The sequence below is a fragment of the Leopardus geoffroyi genome, chromosome D1 (assembly GCF_018350155.1).
Source record: "Leopardus geoffroyi isolate Oge1 chromosome D1, O.geoffroyi_Oge1_pat1.0, whole genome shotgun sequence".
Taxonomy (NCBI): Eukaryota; Metazoa; Chordata; class Mammalia; order Carnivora; family Felidae; genus Leopardus; species Leopardus geoffroyi.
The window spans coordinates 110,880,782-110,899,441 of record NC_059329.1 but is presented as its reverse complement, the minus strand read 5'-3'; the positions used below and the strand labels follow the sequence as shown (position 1 = coordinate 110,899,441).

The window sequence follows — 18,660 nt, the reverse complement described above, 5'->3', positions numbered from 1 at the left end:
TCAGGGATGAGCAGGACATATATGCACAAGGGTCCCGCATGGCTCGGGGGAGCGCGACACCCTTACTTGCCAGGGAAGGGTCAGCAGCCAGCTTCAGGGCTACCAGGCACCCCTCGGGGACAAGCCCGTGCCACACCCAGACCCCCAACAGGTCTCACCACTCCTGGCCGACCTCCCACCCCCCCCCCCCCCACACACACACACACAAGGCGGTCTCACCTTGACTCTGACCATGCCCTCCAGCACTTTGAAAGGAAACCTGGGAACCTAGGGCGGGACTTTTTTATGTCCTTCCCAGTGAGGCCTGTCTTGGGAGAAGAGCCTCCTGGCCGCTCCCCATGGACACTGGCTCACTGAACCCCACAAGCCAGATGCCACAGCTCACCTTTGCGGGTGAGGAAACGGAGGCCAAGGCCAAGAGCTAGCCAACCACTCCCAGAGCTGAAGAGAAAGCAGAGACCAGCCTGGCCCAGTAGCAGGAAGGACCCCGGCCGCTGTCTCAACAGGTTACACTGGGACCCACGCTGCCCCCGGGACAGCCCCCAGGGCGCCTGTCTCACACCACTGCTTTCTAAGCAAATGTGCCAGCAGGCCCCCGACGCGGCCCCTCACCGCCACCAGAGCCTCCGCGATCCGAGAGCGTGTCAAGTGACTGTCCGAGAAGCCGCACAGGCCACAAATGTCCAGCGTCTCTCAGGGTTTTGGCAATACTGAACACGGCGCTAAGCCCACCTCTCGGCATCCCCCCTCCCGGAGGCCGCCACCGGCCCTTAGCTTGGCCCCGGCCTCGGCCACCAGCTCTGACGCCTCTGAACCGAGCTGTGGACCTCAGGACAAATCTGTTCCCTCCCGGCCTTGAAACCGCTTGCCCTGTTCCACACCCCACTCGGGACACCGCGGCCCGCGCCTGCCGAGAGGTCCCCAACCAAGATCGATCCATCTATGGGTGAGCGGATGAGCACGATGCGATCTACACGGTGACCGCTGCTTCCCCCCCCCCCGCCCCCCGCTGAAAAGCAACAGAATGCTGACACAGGCTACCACACGGAAGCACCCAGAAAACGTGACACGCGGTCACAGAAGCAGCCAGACGCAAGAGGCCTCCGTGTCGTATGACACGATGTATATGAAACATCCAGAACACGCAACTCCATTGGGACAGACAGCAGGCTGGGGGCAGGTGGGGGATGGGAACTTACCGTTTAACGGGTGTGGAGTTTTATTTTGGGGAGGTGGACACGTTTGTAACCAGACTGCCGCAGTGGTTGCCCAGTGTAGTCGTGTACTTACGGGCAGTGGACCGTATGCTTTAAAAAGGTTAATTTGAGGGGCGCCTGGGTGGCGCAGTCGGTTAAGCGTCCGACTTCAGCCAGGTCACGATCTTGCGGTCCGGGAGTTCGAGCCCCGCATCGGGCTCTGGGCTGATGGCTCAGAGCCTGGAGCCTGTTTCTGATTCTGTGTCTCCCTCTCTCTCTGCCCCTCCCCCGTTCATGCTCTGTCTCTCTCTGTCCCAAAAATAAAATAAAAACGTTGAAAAAAAAATTAAAAAAAATAAAATAAAAAGGTTAATTTGATATTACAGGATTTTCACCTCAATTAAAAAAAAAAAAATCAATTCATCACCTTTCACCTAGGACAGATCTGGCTCCAGCCTGCAGTTCCTATCCCCCAGACTAAATTCTTCCAGAAGCTCCCATTGCCTTCTGGATCACGTCCAATCTCTGCGTCGTGATCTGGCCTCTTTCGGGGGAGGACGCCACCTGGTCCTCGAGGACGGGACTCAGGGACAGTGAGGAAGAGCCCCCTGGGCCCACCTCTCCCATAGCTGCACAACCAGCTTCTGCGTGCCTGTCTGCCCCGTAGGCAGAACATTCTGACGGCAAAGCCACACTCATCTGCCATTCTAGCCCCGCGTTTTACTCGGCACCAGGGGCCAAAGAGTCCTAAGAGCTGACCAGGTGCCAGGCAGGTGTTAACTCGCTGAATTAGCACTCAGAAGTATTATTATCCCATTTTACAGGAGAGAAAACTGAGGGACACGAAGGTGGGCTCAGCGGCGCAAGTTCCCCCACATGGCAACCACCAAGGCTGACGACAGACCCTGAGTACTCAGGCTCCGTCCACACGGTCAATCACCTCAAGAGACAATAAGCGAGCGTTGCGGCAATAAGCGAGTCAGGACAGCGGACTAGATACCCAAGGTCGCTTGCAGGAGAAAAACCCAGACCGTGGAAATACGGCTTTTGGACGTCCCGGCCAGAAAGATCAAGGACTCTATCACACAAGAGGCAATGCAGTTCAGCTGCCACCGGTCTCACACCGAGGCCGGGGAGGCCGGGGACGGTCCCAACCGCCTGGGGTGGGGGGTGGGGAGAACCAGACGAAGACCCTGGACACAGAGAAGCCAAGGAAGTCGTCCAAAGCCAAACAGCTCCCGAGCACGTAAACGCAGGCTGGTCTGACCCCAAAGCCCCCACGCTTCGCTTCGGGGCAGGAGGCCTTGCTGAGTCCTCACCTGACTGCACCCCCACCCCCAGCAGTGTGCAAATTCTGCTAAATGCCTGAGCGGTGAAACGGCGCAGCTGAAATTAAATGGGTTCCAAATGCGACAGGATCTCCACAGCAAATGTGGGATCATACCGGTGGACTGGGTAAATTCTTGGGTTTGAAGGGGAGAGTTAAAAGCACGTGGGCCCTGCTTTTGAAAAGCAGCGGCAGTGGGGGAGGGCGGGGGCTCCTCTCTCGGTGGCCTCCGCCCCAGCATTTCTTAACTCAGCACCCACCTGCTGGGCCCTTCCAGTGGGCCGGGCAGTAGGCATCTACAGGAACCACCCACAGGCGGTTGGGCGGTGGGGGGACGTGGAGAGGGGGTCCTGGACAGGTGGTCCTACAGCAAGTGCTGTGGGGCCAGAGGGGAGCGGTCTGGGCCTGTGGAGCTGAGCCGGGGAAAGCCATTCCCAGCACCGGGGCCACTAAAACAAAGGCATTTCCGTGGGCTCACAGCTTCAAATTGCAACAGGAAGCAATCAGGAAAAATAATTAGGTACCAGCTTACTGGCTCCACTCTGGACCAACGCAGAAATCTAACGCAGAAATCGGGGACAGTCAAGACAGTGGTGCAGAAAGGGTGCTTCCTCCTCCTTCCATTTTAGGATCGGATTGCCACATTAGCCGGGGATCTAAAACCCTCATGCTGACATGCTTCCTAATGTTAAAATGATCAACTCTATCTTTGCCTCATACGCGACCGAACTCCACAGCCGTGATTCCTTCCCCTTGGGGGCTTGAACTACAAAACGGCAGGCATCCGACTCCAGCAACGTCACCCCAAATGGGACAGGAAATCCCAAACTGCACCGAAGTGAAAAGCAGTATGGCTGGCTGAGAAACCCCACCTTTAAAACAAACATCTCCCCCCCCCCAACAAAAAAAAAAAAACAACAAAAAACCTTTTGCCTCCGTGATCCAGGCATTTCCGGAAAGAAAAGCAGCAGCGTTGGTCTGAGCTGCCCAGATACTGTCATTGCTCTGTCGTCACCTTGTTTTGCTAGTATCAGACATGGCTGAGAAATGTAAACCCGCTCCGGAGGGAGATACATTTGGGGTGAAACCACCGGCATTCTCTAGGCTTCGGCTGGGAGGCAAACGGACGTGAGGAAACTGTCCCCTCTACGCCCCCCCCCCCAAACCTCAGGGAAGGGGCTGCAGCCCTGGGAAATGTGACCACAGAGCCTGGCCGGGACACCTCCCTGCAATGTCCACACTGGAAATATTCAGGGAGACAGCTGTTTGCCTTAAAGAGGCCCAGACAAAGGGACCTGAGCCACCCGCTCCCACCCCACCCCCCAAAAAACTGCTACCAGCAGCAACACAGCAGCCGGGGGAGCCCAGGACTCCGTGGCCCCGTCCAAGGCGGCCAGCCACACTCCAGAAAAACAAAACACTCACGTCCGAAGAGAACGATTTAGGTAGCGAGAGATTTGCTCCAAAACCACATGGCAATCTCCAAATTAAAAGAACATGTGTAGCGTTTCACAACGCTTAAGTTTCCTGAGCCCTCCTGACCTCAACTCCACCCCTCGGGACACACCGAAAGTTGCAGAGAAAGGTCCCCGGGCCCTCGATCTGTCCCCCAGGGTGTGCACAAGCGAGGCACCCGCGCGCTTCCCGACCGCGCCGCGCTCCGCGACCACGTCACCCCGCGCGGCGGCCCCACGAGGCCACCCCCCGGGGTGGACACCGGCCGGGTGCCACCGCGGGGAGGAGGGAGGGGGGCGGGCAACGGCCCCACGGGTCCGCCGGGCACCCGGCAGGTGTCGGTCCGCTCGGAAACCGACAGCCTCGCCGACGAAACGGGGCGGCGCGACAGGCCAGGCCGCCCGGCGCCGGGTCTGAGAACTTTCTGTGCAACTTCGATCAGTTCTCGGGGCCGGCGGGCCAGCCGCGCGGCCATCGGAAACGGGCTCGCCGAGGAGTCCGCGACGCAGGGCGGCGAGGCCTGCCTCCCTGCCGACAGTCCCCGCCGTGCGCCGGCCCCGCGGCCCGGGGTCCGCACGGTCCCAGGGCGGCCTCGCCCGGCCGGCTACACGCGGCCGCACCGCCGAGCGCGCCCCGGGGCCGCGGGCAGGTGAGGACCCGCCCGCGCCGCACCTGGCGGGGTCGGCGCCGCCCGCGCGCCCCGCTCGCCGGCCCCGGGGTGGGGGTGGGGGTGGGGGTGGGGGGGCGGGGATCGCCCCGGCGGGACGGGGCCCGGCCTTCCCGGGAGGGGCCCGGGCGGGCGAGACAAAGGGCCCGCGCGCGGCTCCCCCCCACCCCCGGGCGGCGGGCACCCGCGGCGCGCGCCCCAACTCGCCCCCAACTTGCAAAGTCGCCTCGGCGCTCCGCGCACTTGGCCGCCGGGCCATTGTCCCCGCGGCCCGCGCCCACCTACCCGCGGCGGGGGCCAGGCTGCAGCAGAGCGCGAGCAGCAGCAGCCGCGGCGGCGCCGCCTCCATGTTGTCCGGGGCCGGGCGGGCCCGCGCGCGCTCACTCGGGCTCCATGGCGCGGCGGCGGCGGCGGCGGCGGCGGCGGCGGCGGCGGCTCCTCGCGCGGCTCCCGGCGCCTGCCGCCTCCCCCCCTCGGGCGCCGCGGACCAGGACGGCGGGGGAGGAGGGAGGAGGCGCGGGAGCGGAAGCCGCGCCGCGTCTCCGCCCCCCGCGCCGCCGCGCCCTCCCGCGGGCGCCCCCCGGAGCCGGCCCGCGGCCCTCCCCGCGCCCCCGCCTCCCGTGGGGCTCCTCGGGGGCGCGGGGTCGGCGCGGGCTCGACAGCCCGCGGGGGAGGGGGGGCTCCGGGCCACCCCCCCCACCCCCCACCCCCACCCCCACCCCCACCCCCGCCTCCGATCGAGTTCCGGAAGCAGGTGGGTCACCTGTGGAGCCACCGGGACCCGGCCTTTACCGATGGGGAAACTGAGGCACGGGAGGGGGGCGGGGCGTGGGAAGGGCACGCGGCGGGGCAGCCGGGAGCCCAGAGCCAGGTCGGTGCGCTCTCCCGAGACCGCGGCCGCCCAGGCGGGGTCCGGCCCCAAGACACCTGTTCTTGCCGGGGAGGGCAGAGGAGGGAAGAGGAGGGAGCCCGCAAGTCAGAGACAGAGGCTGAGGACGGACAGAGGCTCGAGCCGCAGGGGCTGAGAGTGGGGGTGGGCTTCGGGTTATTTTACTCCACCAAATACATGCCCTCTACATTAGTTACGGTACACGAAGCAGCAGACACACTGTTCTTCCAAATACGCTTCCCGCCCCTCTGGGATCGCAGACCTCTCCTTTGGTTCAGAAAGCAAACATGGAAGGGAGCCCCCACCCCCCACCCCCATCCTCCCGGCTCAGTGCTCCCTGAGCCTGCAGCTCAGCTCTGGGCCCTGGGGGCGCAGGGCAGGGGGGCGCCGAGAGGGGTAGTCTTTCCTCCTTTAGAAAATGGGTATAGCTGTGCCCACCTGGCAGGTGCTGAGAGAGCCGGCTGTAACCCGCATGAACACCCACATAGTCAAGGGTGTGCGCACTTTTCGTGTGTTTGTGACAACTTTACAAAGCTACCGGTCAAGGCCACGGCCTCCGTCCTCCTGAGGCTCGTGTTCTAGAGGGGGAGGCAAACATAAACAAGAGACAGATAAATTTAAAACAGAAGACCGAAACACCTTTAACAGATTACGAGGAAACGCCATGGAACACGGGTGGTGTCGGGCTGCAATGTTTGGGGACGTTGTGACTTAGGGAGGGAGGGAGGGAGGGACATTGAGGGTACAAGCCGGGAACAGGCACGCGGTGGGAAGAGCCGTTCAGGCGGAGCCAGCATCAAGAGTGAAGGCCTGGGCAGGGGCCAGCCTGGGTGCTGGATTTGTAGGAGGGATCACAAAGGCCAAGGCCACAGGAGCCGCGGGTGGGGGTGAAAAGGGTCAGAGGCGGCTTCGGGAGAAGCCAGCCGGGGCCCCGCGCATACCAGCCCTGGAAAAGGAGTCAAGAATTTATCACAAGAGCAATGCGAAGCCATTGGGGGGGGGGGGGGGACAGTTAGGTAGCAAACACCCTCGCTGTTCCCTCATGTAGGCCCCACGCACAGCACGTCAGGGCCTGGCTGCCTCTCCTGGGGCCAGGTGCAGACTCCCTCGTTCTTCTAGCCCCCTCCACTACCAACCCCTCTCACACCCTGCCGGGGTTCCCACTCCCTGCCGTGACCCCCTTCAGCCTCATCTACAGCAGCCAGAGTGAGCCTGTTGAAACAAGCCAGACCACATTCCCTCCTCTGCTCAAGAACCTGTTGTGACTCCCATCTCGGAAAAGAAGCCAAAGGCCTTATGGCACCTAAGGGCCTGATCTGGCCGCATCCCTCCCTTTATCTCGCCAACCTCCTAATGCTCTGTCCCTCCTCTCCCTCACTCTGCCCCAGGCACAATGACCTCCTGGCTTGTCCTCCAGCACAGCAGGCACACTCCTGCCTCAGGGCCTTTGCACATGCTTTTCCGTCTGCTGGAACTCTGTGACCCCAGTTGTCCACACGATTTGTTCCCTCGCATCTTCAGTTCCTCAGCGAGGCCTTCCCTGGCCCCCTTTGAAAACTGTAAACCACACCCCCTCCACCACCCTTGCAAACACTTCCTGTTCCACATCTTCGCTTTACCTTTCTCCTTTGCTCTGACCGGCACCGGACATACTGTTTATCACCTTTCTGCTCTCCAGTAGAACGGAAGCTCCAGAGAACAGAGATTTTCGTTTGCTTTGTTCCCCATACATCCCCTCTGAGTCTAGACTCGGGCCTGGTACACAGTAGGTGCTCAATAAATGTTTGTTGCATGACAGAATGAAGTGGAAAGATCTGACCTACGATCATAAAAGGAGCACTCTGGCTGCTGAGTAGGGACAGGACCGTCAGGAGGGACGAGGGGATGTGGGGGGGCGGGGGGACTGGCCACCAGATGGGCACCATGGCAGCAGCCAGGAGAGACGGTGGGTTGGACTGACGGGGAGCTGGGCGGGGAGGCTCATGAAAGGCGAGAAGGAACCGGATTGGTCATGCTTTAGGAAAAGCTAGTGGGTCTTGCTAAAGGCTCTGGGGAGGAGGGCTCAGTGTGGCCCACTGTAGGGGCTCGCTAAGGGGACACTGACAAGAGCAGCTCGTAAGGAAAGGAAAATGAACCAAGAATCAGCAGACCGACAGACCTAGAGATTCTTTATTCTCAGGGAGGGAGGTGGAAAGCTTGACTCTCCGCGCAGGAGGAACTCAGTCAATACAGAAGACGCCGCGTAGGTCAAGGGGCGGCAGAGGCCAGTTCTGCGTGCCCTGCGGTCTCCTGTGCTGACTCTTGAGATGCTGGCGGTGGAGGAGACACCAGAGACCCCCCACCCCCCGCCAAGAAGGGAAGGACTGAGCCCCAGGTCTTAAGGCATCAGAGCAGGATCCCAGGTTGCCTGACTCCTATCAGAACTTTGAGAAAAGTCGTTTGCAAAGAACAAATGAGAACTAATCACTATTTGATTCTGCAGAATTCCGACATCACAAGGGCAGTAATTTTTAGACTCCTCACTCATGTTAAGAAGCAACCGGAGAACGTGCTAAGCTCCTACTTCCCCCAGAAGACTGCCTGTCACGGCCCATCACGCCGCCGACCTTTTCTTAGGCCTCACACTTGGAAGCGTTCGCTCTCAACTCACCCCTTAGATGCAAGTTCCATCCAGATGAGGTAACGGGGCTCGGCACCTGTCGGGGCTAATCGTTTCCGGGGACAGGGGCTCAATTGGGGTCCATTTAGGGCCCATCAGAGGATGACATCTCAGCCCCGTGACACTCGGGGGAAAGCGCCTGTTTGGTTTCCCTCCCAGGCTGGAACATGCTGACTCTGGAGAGAGTTATTCCGGGCACGAGAGCCCTCCTGCCCGGGAGGCCTGGCCACTGTGATCAGAGGTTCGGGCCGGATTCCCAGCGTTCCCCGGGCTCTCTGAGCCACAGGCATCCTCCCAAGGGCTGCTCGGTAGAGGTGCGCCGTGGGGACGTCCACGGAGCCCCGCGGGCCTCTCTCCTGCACAGGCACAGGGCGGTGAAGAAAGGCGGCCACGGCTGCGTGGGGGTGGGGGGTGGGCAGTGGACGGCTTAGACGGTAGTGGGCGTGGTTTCTATGGAGGTATCTGGGGGGCGAGGGCGTGAAGGCTGGACTTCACCTCTCTGAGCCTCAGTTTCCTCATTCATGAAATGGGAATGATGCAGTCTGGTCGACTTCTTATCTCTCGGTGCTGATATGAACCTCAGAAAAGGTTCTGGCTCAGAAAAAGCACTGGCTCCGTGTCACTCCCCCCCTCCCCGCCTCCCTCCCCTAGCTGTCACCAGCCCTCACTTTCTGTAGCCCTGGGTTCCAGCCCTCCTGAAGGTTCAGCAGCCGCATAACCTGGGTCCTTGGGGACCGTGTTTTCGACTCGGCCCTGCCAGTGTCTGGTCCACCTGCTTTCCTTCTCACTGCAGATTAAGAAGGTGACGTTTGGGGGCTCCTGGGTGGCTCAGTCATTAAGCATCTGACTTCAGCTCAGGTTTGTGAGTTTGAGCCCCACTCGGGGTAAAAAACCGCGAGACCTGCTTTGGGTGAGCCCCATTTCCCTCTCCCTCTCTCTCTCTCTCTCTCTCTCTCTCTCTCTCTGCCCTTGACTCACTTGCACCATCCCTGTCTCAAAAAATAAAAATAAAAAAATAAAAAGAAGAGGTTGACATTCTGATTGCATTCGCCTTTTTAAGCACCTTAAAGACACCTGTAGTAGGTTGAATGGTGGCCCTGTGAATGTTAACGCACTTGGAAAAAAGGGTCTTTGCAGGCATTAAGTTAAGGATCATAAGAGTCTGGACTATCCAGGTGGATTCTGAATCGAGTGACAGTTGTCCTTAGACCAGAGAGGCAGAGGGAGATTTGAGACGGACAGAAGAGGAGGAAAAAGAGAAGAAGGTGGAGGCAGAGAGGAGAGGGGTGTGGCTACAAGTCAAGGAGAGCCTGGAGCCCCCAGAAGGTGGGAGGGGCAGGAAGGGTCCTCCCCCAGAGGCCTGGAAGGGAGCGCAGGCCCCTGGATGTCAAAGTTCTGGCCTCCAGGCTGCGAGAGAATACATTTCTGCTGCTTTAAGACATCCGGTCTGTGGTTTGTTACAGCCGCCGCGGGCAATGAATACAGACCCTAATTTTCTCCAACCCATTTTACAGGGAGGGAAACTGAGGTCAGAGAGGTGAGGGCTTGTTCAGGGCATCATCTTGCAACTGTCTTCGTACCATAATGGCAGAGTGGAGGGATTGCAACAGAGGTGGTGTGCGTAAAACGTTTGCTCTCTGGTCCTCTGTAAACACGTTTTCCTCCCGTGCTCCGGGGAGTCATACGGCGATGCCTGTTCTGGAAAAAATAAAGCAGGGTAAGAGGGTCAAGGGGCACAGAAGGCCTCACTAGGAAGGCAACATCTGTGCAGACACCTGGAAGAAGGGAGGGAGGGGGCCTTGCAGCCGGTGGGGAAGGCCAGGGCACAGGCCCAGAGGCGCAGTGAGGGGCCAGAGGAGCCGAGCACAGAGAACCAAGGTCAGAGAGGAGTGGGCCAGCTCTGCAGGGTCCTGGAGGCCGTCTCGTCCGAGTGACATGGGGGACCACTGGAGGGCCAGGAGCAGGGGGGGAACACAGCATTCCACTTCCATGTTACGGAACCTCTGTTCCCACACGGGAAGGAGCCTCGGGGGCAGGAGAGGAGCCAAGCCGGCCAGCGGAGGGGCCGCGGCAGGGTTCCAAGTTCAAGATGGTGGTGACCAGGATAGCAGCTGTGGAGACGGTGAGAGGCGGTAGTGTTCTGGATCTCTCTGCGGGGAGAGAGGACACGGAGAGCAAGACCAAGGTCGAGAGCGGGAGTCGAGGATGCCGTCAAAGCGTTTGGCCCGAGCGCCTGGGCGGCTGGGCTGGCACTCGTTGAGACTGTAAGTGTTGGTGAGCGAAAGACAAGAGACCCCAGGGCGTGGCGTCCCGAGGAGCGGACTGGGCAGCGTCTGGGGATCAGGGAGGAGGGCTGGGCTGGGCGCAGAAAGGTGGGACTCTTCAGCGTTGAGGCCACGATCGCAGAGGAGCGTGGAAGACGAAAGAAGTCCAAGGCCGCACGTTGGGGCCTCCAGGCTCAGAGGCGAGGGGACCAGGAGCGAGGGGCTCCCTGAAGGCAGAGGAGGAAGTGAGCGGAAGGCCAGGGCCAAGCGTGGCTGCTGCATACGAGTGGCCTGGGGCTGGAGACGTGTCCACTGGGCTCCGCAGGTGGCCGGTCTCGCGTGCCCTTGGGGAGATATTTGGAAACGCACGGCAGCTCACGCGCACCCGGGGTCAACCCGAGCCAGATGCACAATGTGCACGTAATTGAACACGTAGGACTCCACCAGTCCACGCGGCGGGCACCTGGCTGGAACCCCGGGAGGCTGCCACACCTCTCTGGTCACTCTCTGAGGTCCTCGGGTCACTTCTGGCCCCAAAACAGCGTCGGTGAGCAGCTGCCATGCCAGGCCTGGCTTCGCGATCAAAACGGAGGTTTATTCGAAGTCCCCGCTTCTCCCCTCCTCCAGCTGGCCTCTGCTCTCCTCCTCAGGGCTGGAGTAGGGGTGGGGGCGGGGGGGAAGGACATGGGGGCGGGAAAGGGAAAGGGCTGGCGGGGGGGGGGGGGCCGAGTGTCCCTGGGACCAGACTGGGGGCCTGTAGGTTTGGGGATTCCAAATGTCAGTTCTTTCTCTCTCAGGCTCCTTGTGGGCACATTGGCTATTTTTCAGATGCCATCTGACCCCTGGACATAGGACTTTGCCCAGTTCTGTGGCTGGCCAGGCAGCTACAGTGATGGCCTTGGCCTTTCATTTATCAGGCATGGAGCAAACACAAGACACCTGTGATGTCCCCCCACCTAGACCCAGCTGCAGGGACATATGTCCCCTGGTTCCTCGGAGCCCCCTTGTCCTGTCTCAGGATGAAAGGGGCCCACCTCAGAGCCTATCTCTCTTTCTACTAAGCCCTCCCCTCCTTTGTGCTCTCATGGCAGGCAGTGGGCTGCTTAGGGACTAGGCATCCCGGTTTGCCTGGCATTGAGGGGTCCCCGGAACATAGGACTTTCAGGGCACAAACTGGGAAGGTCCTGGGCAAACAGAAACGAGTCAGCTGCCCTAGGGCTGGTGAAACCAAGCTCCCCTCTGTGAGGCCCTCCCCCCCAAGCACCCGGGCCAAACGGACAAAGCAAGCCCCACGCCGTGCCCGCCACCTAAAAGTTAAAAACCCCTCTTGAACACATCAATATCATTTTTTTATGTTTATTTATTTTTGAGAGAGACAGACAGACTGCGAGTGGGGGAGGGGCAGAGAGAGAGGGAGACACAGAATCCGAAGCAGCTCCAGGCTCCGAGCTGTCAGCACAGAGCCCGACACAAGGCTCGAACCCACGGACTGCAAGATCATGACCTGAGCTGAGGTCAGACGCTTAACCAACTGAGCCACCCAGGTGCCCCTGAATGTCATTTTTTTTTTTTTTTTTAAGTAGAGGAATTTTCCTAAATAGAAGGAGGCAAAAGGGATATCCTAACCGATCATATCCTGCTTGAAAAATAATTCTGGGGGCGCCTGGGTGGCGCAGTCGGTTAAGCGTCCGACTTCAGCCAGGTCATGATCTCGCGGTCCGTGAGTTCGAGCCCCGCGTCCGGCTCTGGTCTGATGGCTCAGAGCCTGGAGCCTGTTTCCGATTCTGTGTCTCCCTCTCTCTCTGCCCCTCCCCCGTTCATGCTCTGTCTCTCTCTGTCCCAAAAATAAATAAACGTTGGAAAAAAAAAATTAAAAAAAAAAGAAAAATAATTCTGATGATATTAAGAATTATGAGTATTTTTTTTAGATCTAACAAACTATGTGTATGTAGGACAATTTTCCCAGGAGATCGCTTCCAAACTATTCAATGGAGAAACATCCTATTGTCTACAAATGTCTTCATTATTTATATTCTTCACAAATGTGGCAAAACCTTAGCAAATTTACAACCTAATAAAATTATGGGTGGTCACTGAAGAAAAAAAGTTATAAATTAGCCCACGGAGAGGGTGCCTGGGTGTCTCAGTCTGTTAAGTGTCCGACTTTGGCTCAGGTCATGATCTCACGGTTCGTGGGTTCGAGCCCTGCATGGGGCTCTGTGCTGATAGCTCAGAGCCTGGAGTCTGCTTCGGAATCTGTGTCTCCCTCTCTCTCTGAAAAAAAAAAAAAAAATTAAAAATTAGCCCACAGACTATAGAGAATATAGAGTGTTCTATCCTCCTAGCTGGACAAACACACACCTTCCTAGCACCAGGAAGGCAGGAACTTTTTGGATTCCTCAGAGTTCTACGTTGGAGCATGGTGACAAGAGTCAGGTGAGGTCACTTGACCTCTGCCCCAGGGAGGCACCCGCAGAGCCTGGACTCCGTGCTCTGTGCTCTTTGAGCAGGGACTCCGGGGTCCGAGTGCCCTGGACAAGGTGGGGTGAGCAGCAGGGACCATGCCCGCTGTGGGGGATGGGCAGGCTGGAGGGGGTGCAGCGGCGGCCCCCCAAAGCTGGGAGCCCCAGGCAGGATGGCGCTTACCGTTTTGTTTGGGGCCTTGGACATCAGGCAAAACTGGGGTGGAAAGTCCCACATGAACTCCACCCCTCAAGACAGCACCGCTCAGAACAGCCTTGGCGCCTGCCCTAAGTGGGAAAATGGCCAGGTTGAGATTCGAACCCAGGTCTCCTAGCTCTGCCGTGGCCCTCCTCCCAGGCTAATCCCCCCCGCCCCCCAACTTACAGTGACCGGCTCTCCTTCCCCAGGCCCGTGCCTCTCGCCAGGACCCCTCCTCACTCCCCATCTCCAGGCTCTGCCTGTAAACTGGAGAGTCTGCCCTCCTAACAAAGCACGGCCAAATCTCACCATTCCCCTTCTTTCCTGTCAGTCCCCTCAGCCACCCAGCCTCTCCAACCCACCCGTCTACACTCTCCGCCTCCTGTCCTCCCCTCCTGCTCATTCGATCCTGCCCCTGCAATGACCTCCCCGGTGGCAGCCCAAAGTCCGTTCCTGCTGTATCTTGCTTCTCCATTCCGCAGTCTCTTCCACCCCAGGCCTCCCTCCTGTGCTTCCTTGAGTCGCCTCCAATCTTCCCCCCACCCCTCTTCCGCTTCTCCCCTCTCCCGGCCTGGCCCTTCCTGCCCACACACTCCCCGGCTTCAGGCACGGCTCTCCGGTGCTTCGCTTTTCTCCACAGCTAGCTACCGCAGCCCCCCGCCCCATCTCTCTCCCCCGGCTCTGCCCGCTGCAGTCTGGCTGTCAGCACAACCAGCCTGAGGGTCCCGAAATGCCCGTCTGACCGTGGCCCTCCCTTCGCATGAACCCTCTATGGCTCCCCAGTGCCCCATGGCTCCCGCTCTGGCCAGCTTCTCCTGATGGCATCCATCCCCTCCCCCCCCTCCCCCCCCCCCCCCCCACCTGCCAGGCACAGATCTTCTAGGCTGCTCACTGTCCTCCCAGGCCCTGGGTCTCTGTGTCTAGCTGTTGTCCTCCTGCAGGCATTATGGTCACCTTTCACTGGGCGAGGCCAAGCGGGCTCAGGTGGGGACAGAGAGAGGGGTAAAGAGAACGGAGGTGCTGCAGAAACTCGGTGGGCGGGGGAAGGCCCCGCCAGCCCTCAGTGAGGGTGAAGCGGGTGAAGCGTGCCTTCGCAAGGGTCAGCTTGGACGGGCAGCCGTGGACAGGCCAGGTGCCCCTGGCGGCAGAAGGGTGTGTGCATGGATGGTGACTCTCAGGTCTGGGGCCGGGAGCAGCCTGTGTCTGGGGTACGCGGGAGGGAGGGGATCTGTAGGCCGGCAGGCTGCAGGGGCGAGGACCCAGACAGGGGACCCCTCTAATGGGGGCTCTGCACAGACAGAATATTGTGCGTGGTCTCAGGGACTCTCCCCCAGCTCAGACACGGGGTGGGTCTCAGCCCCTCCCTTCCTGCAGAACATACTCCATCCCAGTAGGATCCTGAGGTGTGGACACCCCAGGGGCTGTGATGGGAAGGGAAGTCATGGAAGGCGCCCAGGACAGGAGGCTTTGCCTAGAGGAGGTGGAGGAGGGTACAGGTCTCAGGGCTGCTGGTGGCTGAGGACACGCCTAGGGGGTCTTGGGTCCATGTGGTCCCAGGAAGGCCCCTCCCTCACCCCACTGAGGTCTTAGAAGCAGCCTCCCTCCGCCTCTAGGCTCTGGTGGGAGTGGCCTCACAGGGTCAGCAGGAGGGCTGGGCCTGGCATTGAGCCTAAAGATACACTTGCTGGGGCATCAGGGCAGCAAGGACACGCACCCCTCACGACGCCGGAGGGTCAGACCCTGGGCTTGCCTGCGCCTCTCCAGGCCTTTGCGCCTCTCCAGGCCTTTGCGCCTCTCCAGGCCTTGGCCCTCGGCCCTTATGGGAAGCAGCAGGCGAGGCCGAGAGGCTGACGCTTGGCGTGCCTGGCAATGATGGGGGGGTGGGGGGGCGGGGAGGACGTGCCTCCTCCCAGGGTCCCCTCCCAGGCCAGGATCCCACGTCCTTCCTGCCTTTCCGTAACTCTCCGACCAAAGATCACAGCGGGCAGCGGACAAGGGCACCCGGCGCCTTTGATGCACAAGCCCCGGCCCCACGGTCAACAAACCGCCTGGGACTTTGTACCAGGCTGTTTCCTCCCTGCGGGAAAGAAGCCCACACGTCTTCCCACCGCTCTCCCTGTGCCAGAGGCTGCAGGGCGAGTTCTCTCAAGCTGGTTTTCTAGATTCTCCAGGAGCCCCACGGAGCCCCTCCTTGCCTCCCAACAGCCCTTCAAGGAAGGGGTCACGTTTATGCCCCTTTTATTCCCTCAGGGGAAGCTGAGGCCAGGGGCGAGTTGGGTGACTTGCCTGAGGTTCCTCAATGAGCAAAGGACGGAGCTGCAGACCGCGTTATCTCTGCTGCCTGCAAGGCCCTGTGTCCTTTCCCCGGAGAAGAAGCTGAGACGAGCGGGGGCAGGTGGATGGACTCCGGCATCTCCGCGCTCCGGGCGCGGCGCGTCCTCGGACCTGCAGTAAGCCATGCGGCCACGAGGGGGCAGCAGCATCCTGCCCTGCCTGGCTCTTCCTGGCGCTGGGGAACCAAAGACACTGCTCTCGGCAAAAATCGGGGTGGGGTGGGGGGGCGATAGGAGGGGGGAGTCTCAGAAGATGCACCTCCCGGAGGAACCGCCACGCATACCTGACGCTGTCAAGATAAGAGGACAGAACGCAGGCTCCCTGATCGGTGGACACGGTTGCAATACCAGCTTGGGCAAGTTGCTGAACCCCTGGGGTCCTCAGTTTTCTAACAGGTGTTAATGGGGATGACAGCAGGTGCTGGCCTGGGGAGTAAGGTAACCGGGTCACACACATCATGCTACTGGCAGGGTTCAGGGACCCCCCCCACCCCCACCCCCACCCCCACCCCGGCGGGTCAGCAGCAAAGACCAGGGCTGGGCTTCCTGGCCTAAGCCTGGAGGAGGGTCCTGGGCATCCAAGCTGGAACCTGCTAACACCTGGGTGGGTCCTCCTCAGGGCAGGGAGGCTCTGAGTCTCCCTGGTCCGCCCACGACTTTCACAAGCAGGGCATGTTGTTCCTCGGTAGACACCGGGGACCCACACATCTAGAAATGCGTGACAGCCACCAAGCACCCATGCCAACCCCCCACCCCCACCCCCACCAGGGACACTCTGGTATCTCCACTTTGTGATAAGAAAACAGGCTCAGAGAGGCTGAGGGCCTGGCCCGGAGCCACAGTCTGCATCAGCCAAGGACCCCAGGGGCTGGGATTTGTGGGGGTGGGGGCGGTGCCCTCCAAGTCCTGCACAAAGGGCTGCCCAAGTGACCTCTGCAGGGTCAGGGATGTCAATTTTCTCCCGAACCCCCTCAGTCAAGGTGGAGACTGCTGAGGGACACTTTGATGGCTGTCCTTCCTCACATCTGCCCCCCCCCCCCCGGGCAGGTTTGCAGATTACCTAGGAAAAAACTGGGCAGAACTCCACCCTCGGCCTGCCTTCCCCGGTGGCCCAGGACCCTCAGCCATGGGCAAGTCAATGGGCAGGCAGGGGGGATGCAGTCAGGATTCTCCCACCACTCACCCCTTGCCAGCCCCAATAGATTGAGGAACGTGAGAATGGCCTGGGGCAGCCCCTATGATCATTATAGTTCAGGCTGGTGTCAGTGAGGCTGAAAGTAGAAGACAGAGGAGCCCAGGTTCAGAGGCAACGCTCATGGTTCCAATTAGGTTAATGGGATTTATTTTGTATTCTGATTATAGAATTCATTCATGCTCCCTGCAGATAGGAAAGGATAAAGAGAATAAAAATCATATATAATCTCACGACAGAGATCTCACTACTGTTAGCATTGCTATGTATTTCCTTCCAGTCTTTTTTTTTTTTCTAGGCACATATGCAGGCATGACTTCTTTTTTTTTTAAGGTTTTATTTTTAAGTAATCTCTACACCCAACATGGGGCTCGAACTCACAACCCCGAGATCAAGAGTCACACAATCCCTGGACTGAGCCAGTCAGGTGTCCCTGAGATGACATTTTTATTTTATTTTATTTTTTTTATTTTTATTTTTCGACGTTTATTTATTTTTGGGACAGAGAGAGACAGAGCATGAACGGGGGAGGGGCAGAGAGAGAGGGAGACACAGAATCGGAAACAGGCTCCAGGCCCTGAGCCATCAGCCCAGAGCCCGACGCGGGGCTCGAACTCCCAGACCGCGAGATCGTGACCTGGCTGAAGTCGGACGCCTAACCGACTGAGCCACCCAGGCGCCCCTGAGATGACATTTTTAAAGCAAAATTGTGGTCAGAGCTTCTGTTTCCAGCAAAATGACAGGCTAGATATCCAGAGAGCCCCTCTTGAAACAGAACACCTAAAAATACTGAAGCAATATTAGTTTAAAAAAAAAAAAAAACAACTTTTTAAAGCCATGATGGAGTTGGCAGGAAAGTAGGGGACATCTTTCAGGCCAGAAATAAAAAGAAAGCCATATTGGAGTGCTCGTGTGGCTCAGTCGGTTAAGCATCCCACTCTTGGTTTCGGCTCAGGTCACGATCTCGCGGTTTGTGAGTTTGAGCCCCTCATTAGATTCTCTGCTGACGGTGCAGAGGCTGCTTGGGACTCTCTCTCTCTCCCTCTCTCTCTGCCCCTCCCACGTCTCTCTCTTTCTCTCTCTCTTTCTCAAAACAAACATACAAATAAATAAATAAACTTTTTAAAAAAGCCATACTCATATTTTCAAGACAACTGGCAACTTGAGCTCTGACGATAGCAGATGTGAACACTGATGCGATAAGGGAATTGTCCTTTTACATTTTTGTTGTGCATGCGGATGATGCAGCTACGTTTTTTAAAGAGTTCTCATCAAGGGGCGCCTGGGTGGCTCAGTTAAGTGTCTGGCTCTTCATTTTGGCTCAGGTCATGATGTCACGGTTTGTGAGATCGAGTCCCACGTTAGGCTCTGTGCTGACAGCACGGAGCCTGCTTGGGATTCTCTCTCTCTCCCTCTCTCTCTCTCCCTCTTTCCTGCTTGTGCTGTCTCTCTCCCTCTCTCTCTCAAAATAAATAGATAAACTTAAAAAAATAATTAAATAAAATAAAGAGTTCTCATCATTTGGAAGATGCGTGCTGGAGTATTTTCAGATGGAATAGCACAATGTCTAGAATTTGCTTCAAGACCCTACTGATGGGGGTAGGGGTGGGGAAGTGAGCTCCAAAGTTGCCTGTGTGATTAGTTCATGGAAGTCACTGCAGTATTCTTTGTATGTTTATGTATATTTCAAATACTGCATTAAATGAAACCAAGACCATTGCCGGCTGCAGCTGGCCTTGCCCTGGGGGTGTTTCTGCTCCCAAGAACCTCAGAGCCGGGAGGGAGTTCAGATCAGAAACCCACAAGGAGCTGAGAATCCCCAGGAAAGAAACATCCTCGGTGAATGAACAACAACAAAATTATCTGCCGCATGGAGGGCCGTGAGGATGGGAGGGAGAAGACTTCTTTTTTATATTTAAATTATTTTTATTATTATTATTATTTTTTTTTTTGAGCGAGAGAGACAGTGCATGAGCAGGGCAGGTGCCGAGAAAGAGGGAGACCCAGAATCCAAAAC

At 58.5% G+C, this 18,660-nt stretch overlaps 1 protein-coding gene and 2 long non-coding RNA genes across 3 annotated transcripts in view; 1 reads left to right on the top strand and 2 right to left on the bottom strand.

The window, feature by feature from the left end:
- The window catches only part of LRP5 (LDL receptor related protein 5), a 105,731-nt gene extending 100,601 nt beyond the window's left edge, over positions 1-5,130 (bottom strand). The window contains 1 exon segment of the mRNA XM_045486152.1: positions 4,931-5,130. Within this exon segment, the coding sequence (XP_045342108.1) occupies positions 4,931-4,994 (64 nt within the window). The 5' untranslated portion in view covers positions 4,995-5,130.
- Positions 5,131-5,357: 227 nt separating this feature from the next.
- On the top strand, positions 5,358-9,206 carry LOC123602029. The gene is made up of 3 exons (XR_006714319.1): positions 5,358-5,399; positions 8,017-8,213; positions 8,845-9,206. It is a non-coding gene; the product is annotated as an uncharacterized LOC123602029 (long non-coding RNA).
- A 25-nt stretch (positions 9,207-9,231) lies between these two features.
- LOC123602030 lies at positions 9,232-13,623 on the bottom strand. The gene is made up of 3 exons (XR_006714320.1): positions 13,305-13,623; positions 13,104-13,207; positions 9,232-9,891 (listed from the first exon to the last, which is right to left on the bottom strand). It is a non-coding gene; the product is annotated as an uncharacterized LOC123602030 (long non-coding RNA).
- Between the last annotated feature and the right edge of the window lie 5,037 nt (positions 13,624-18,660).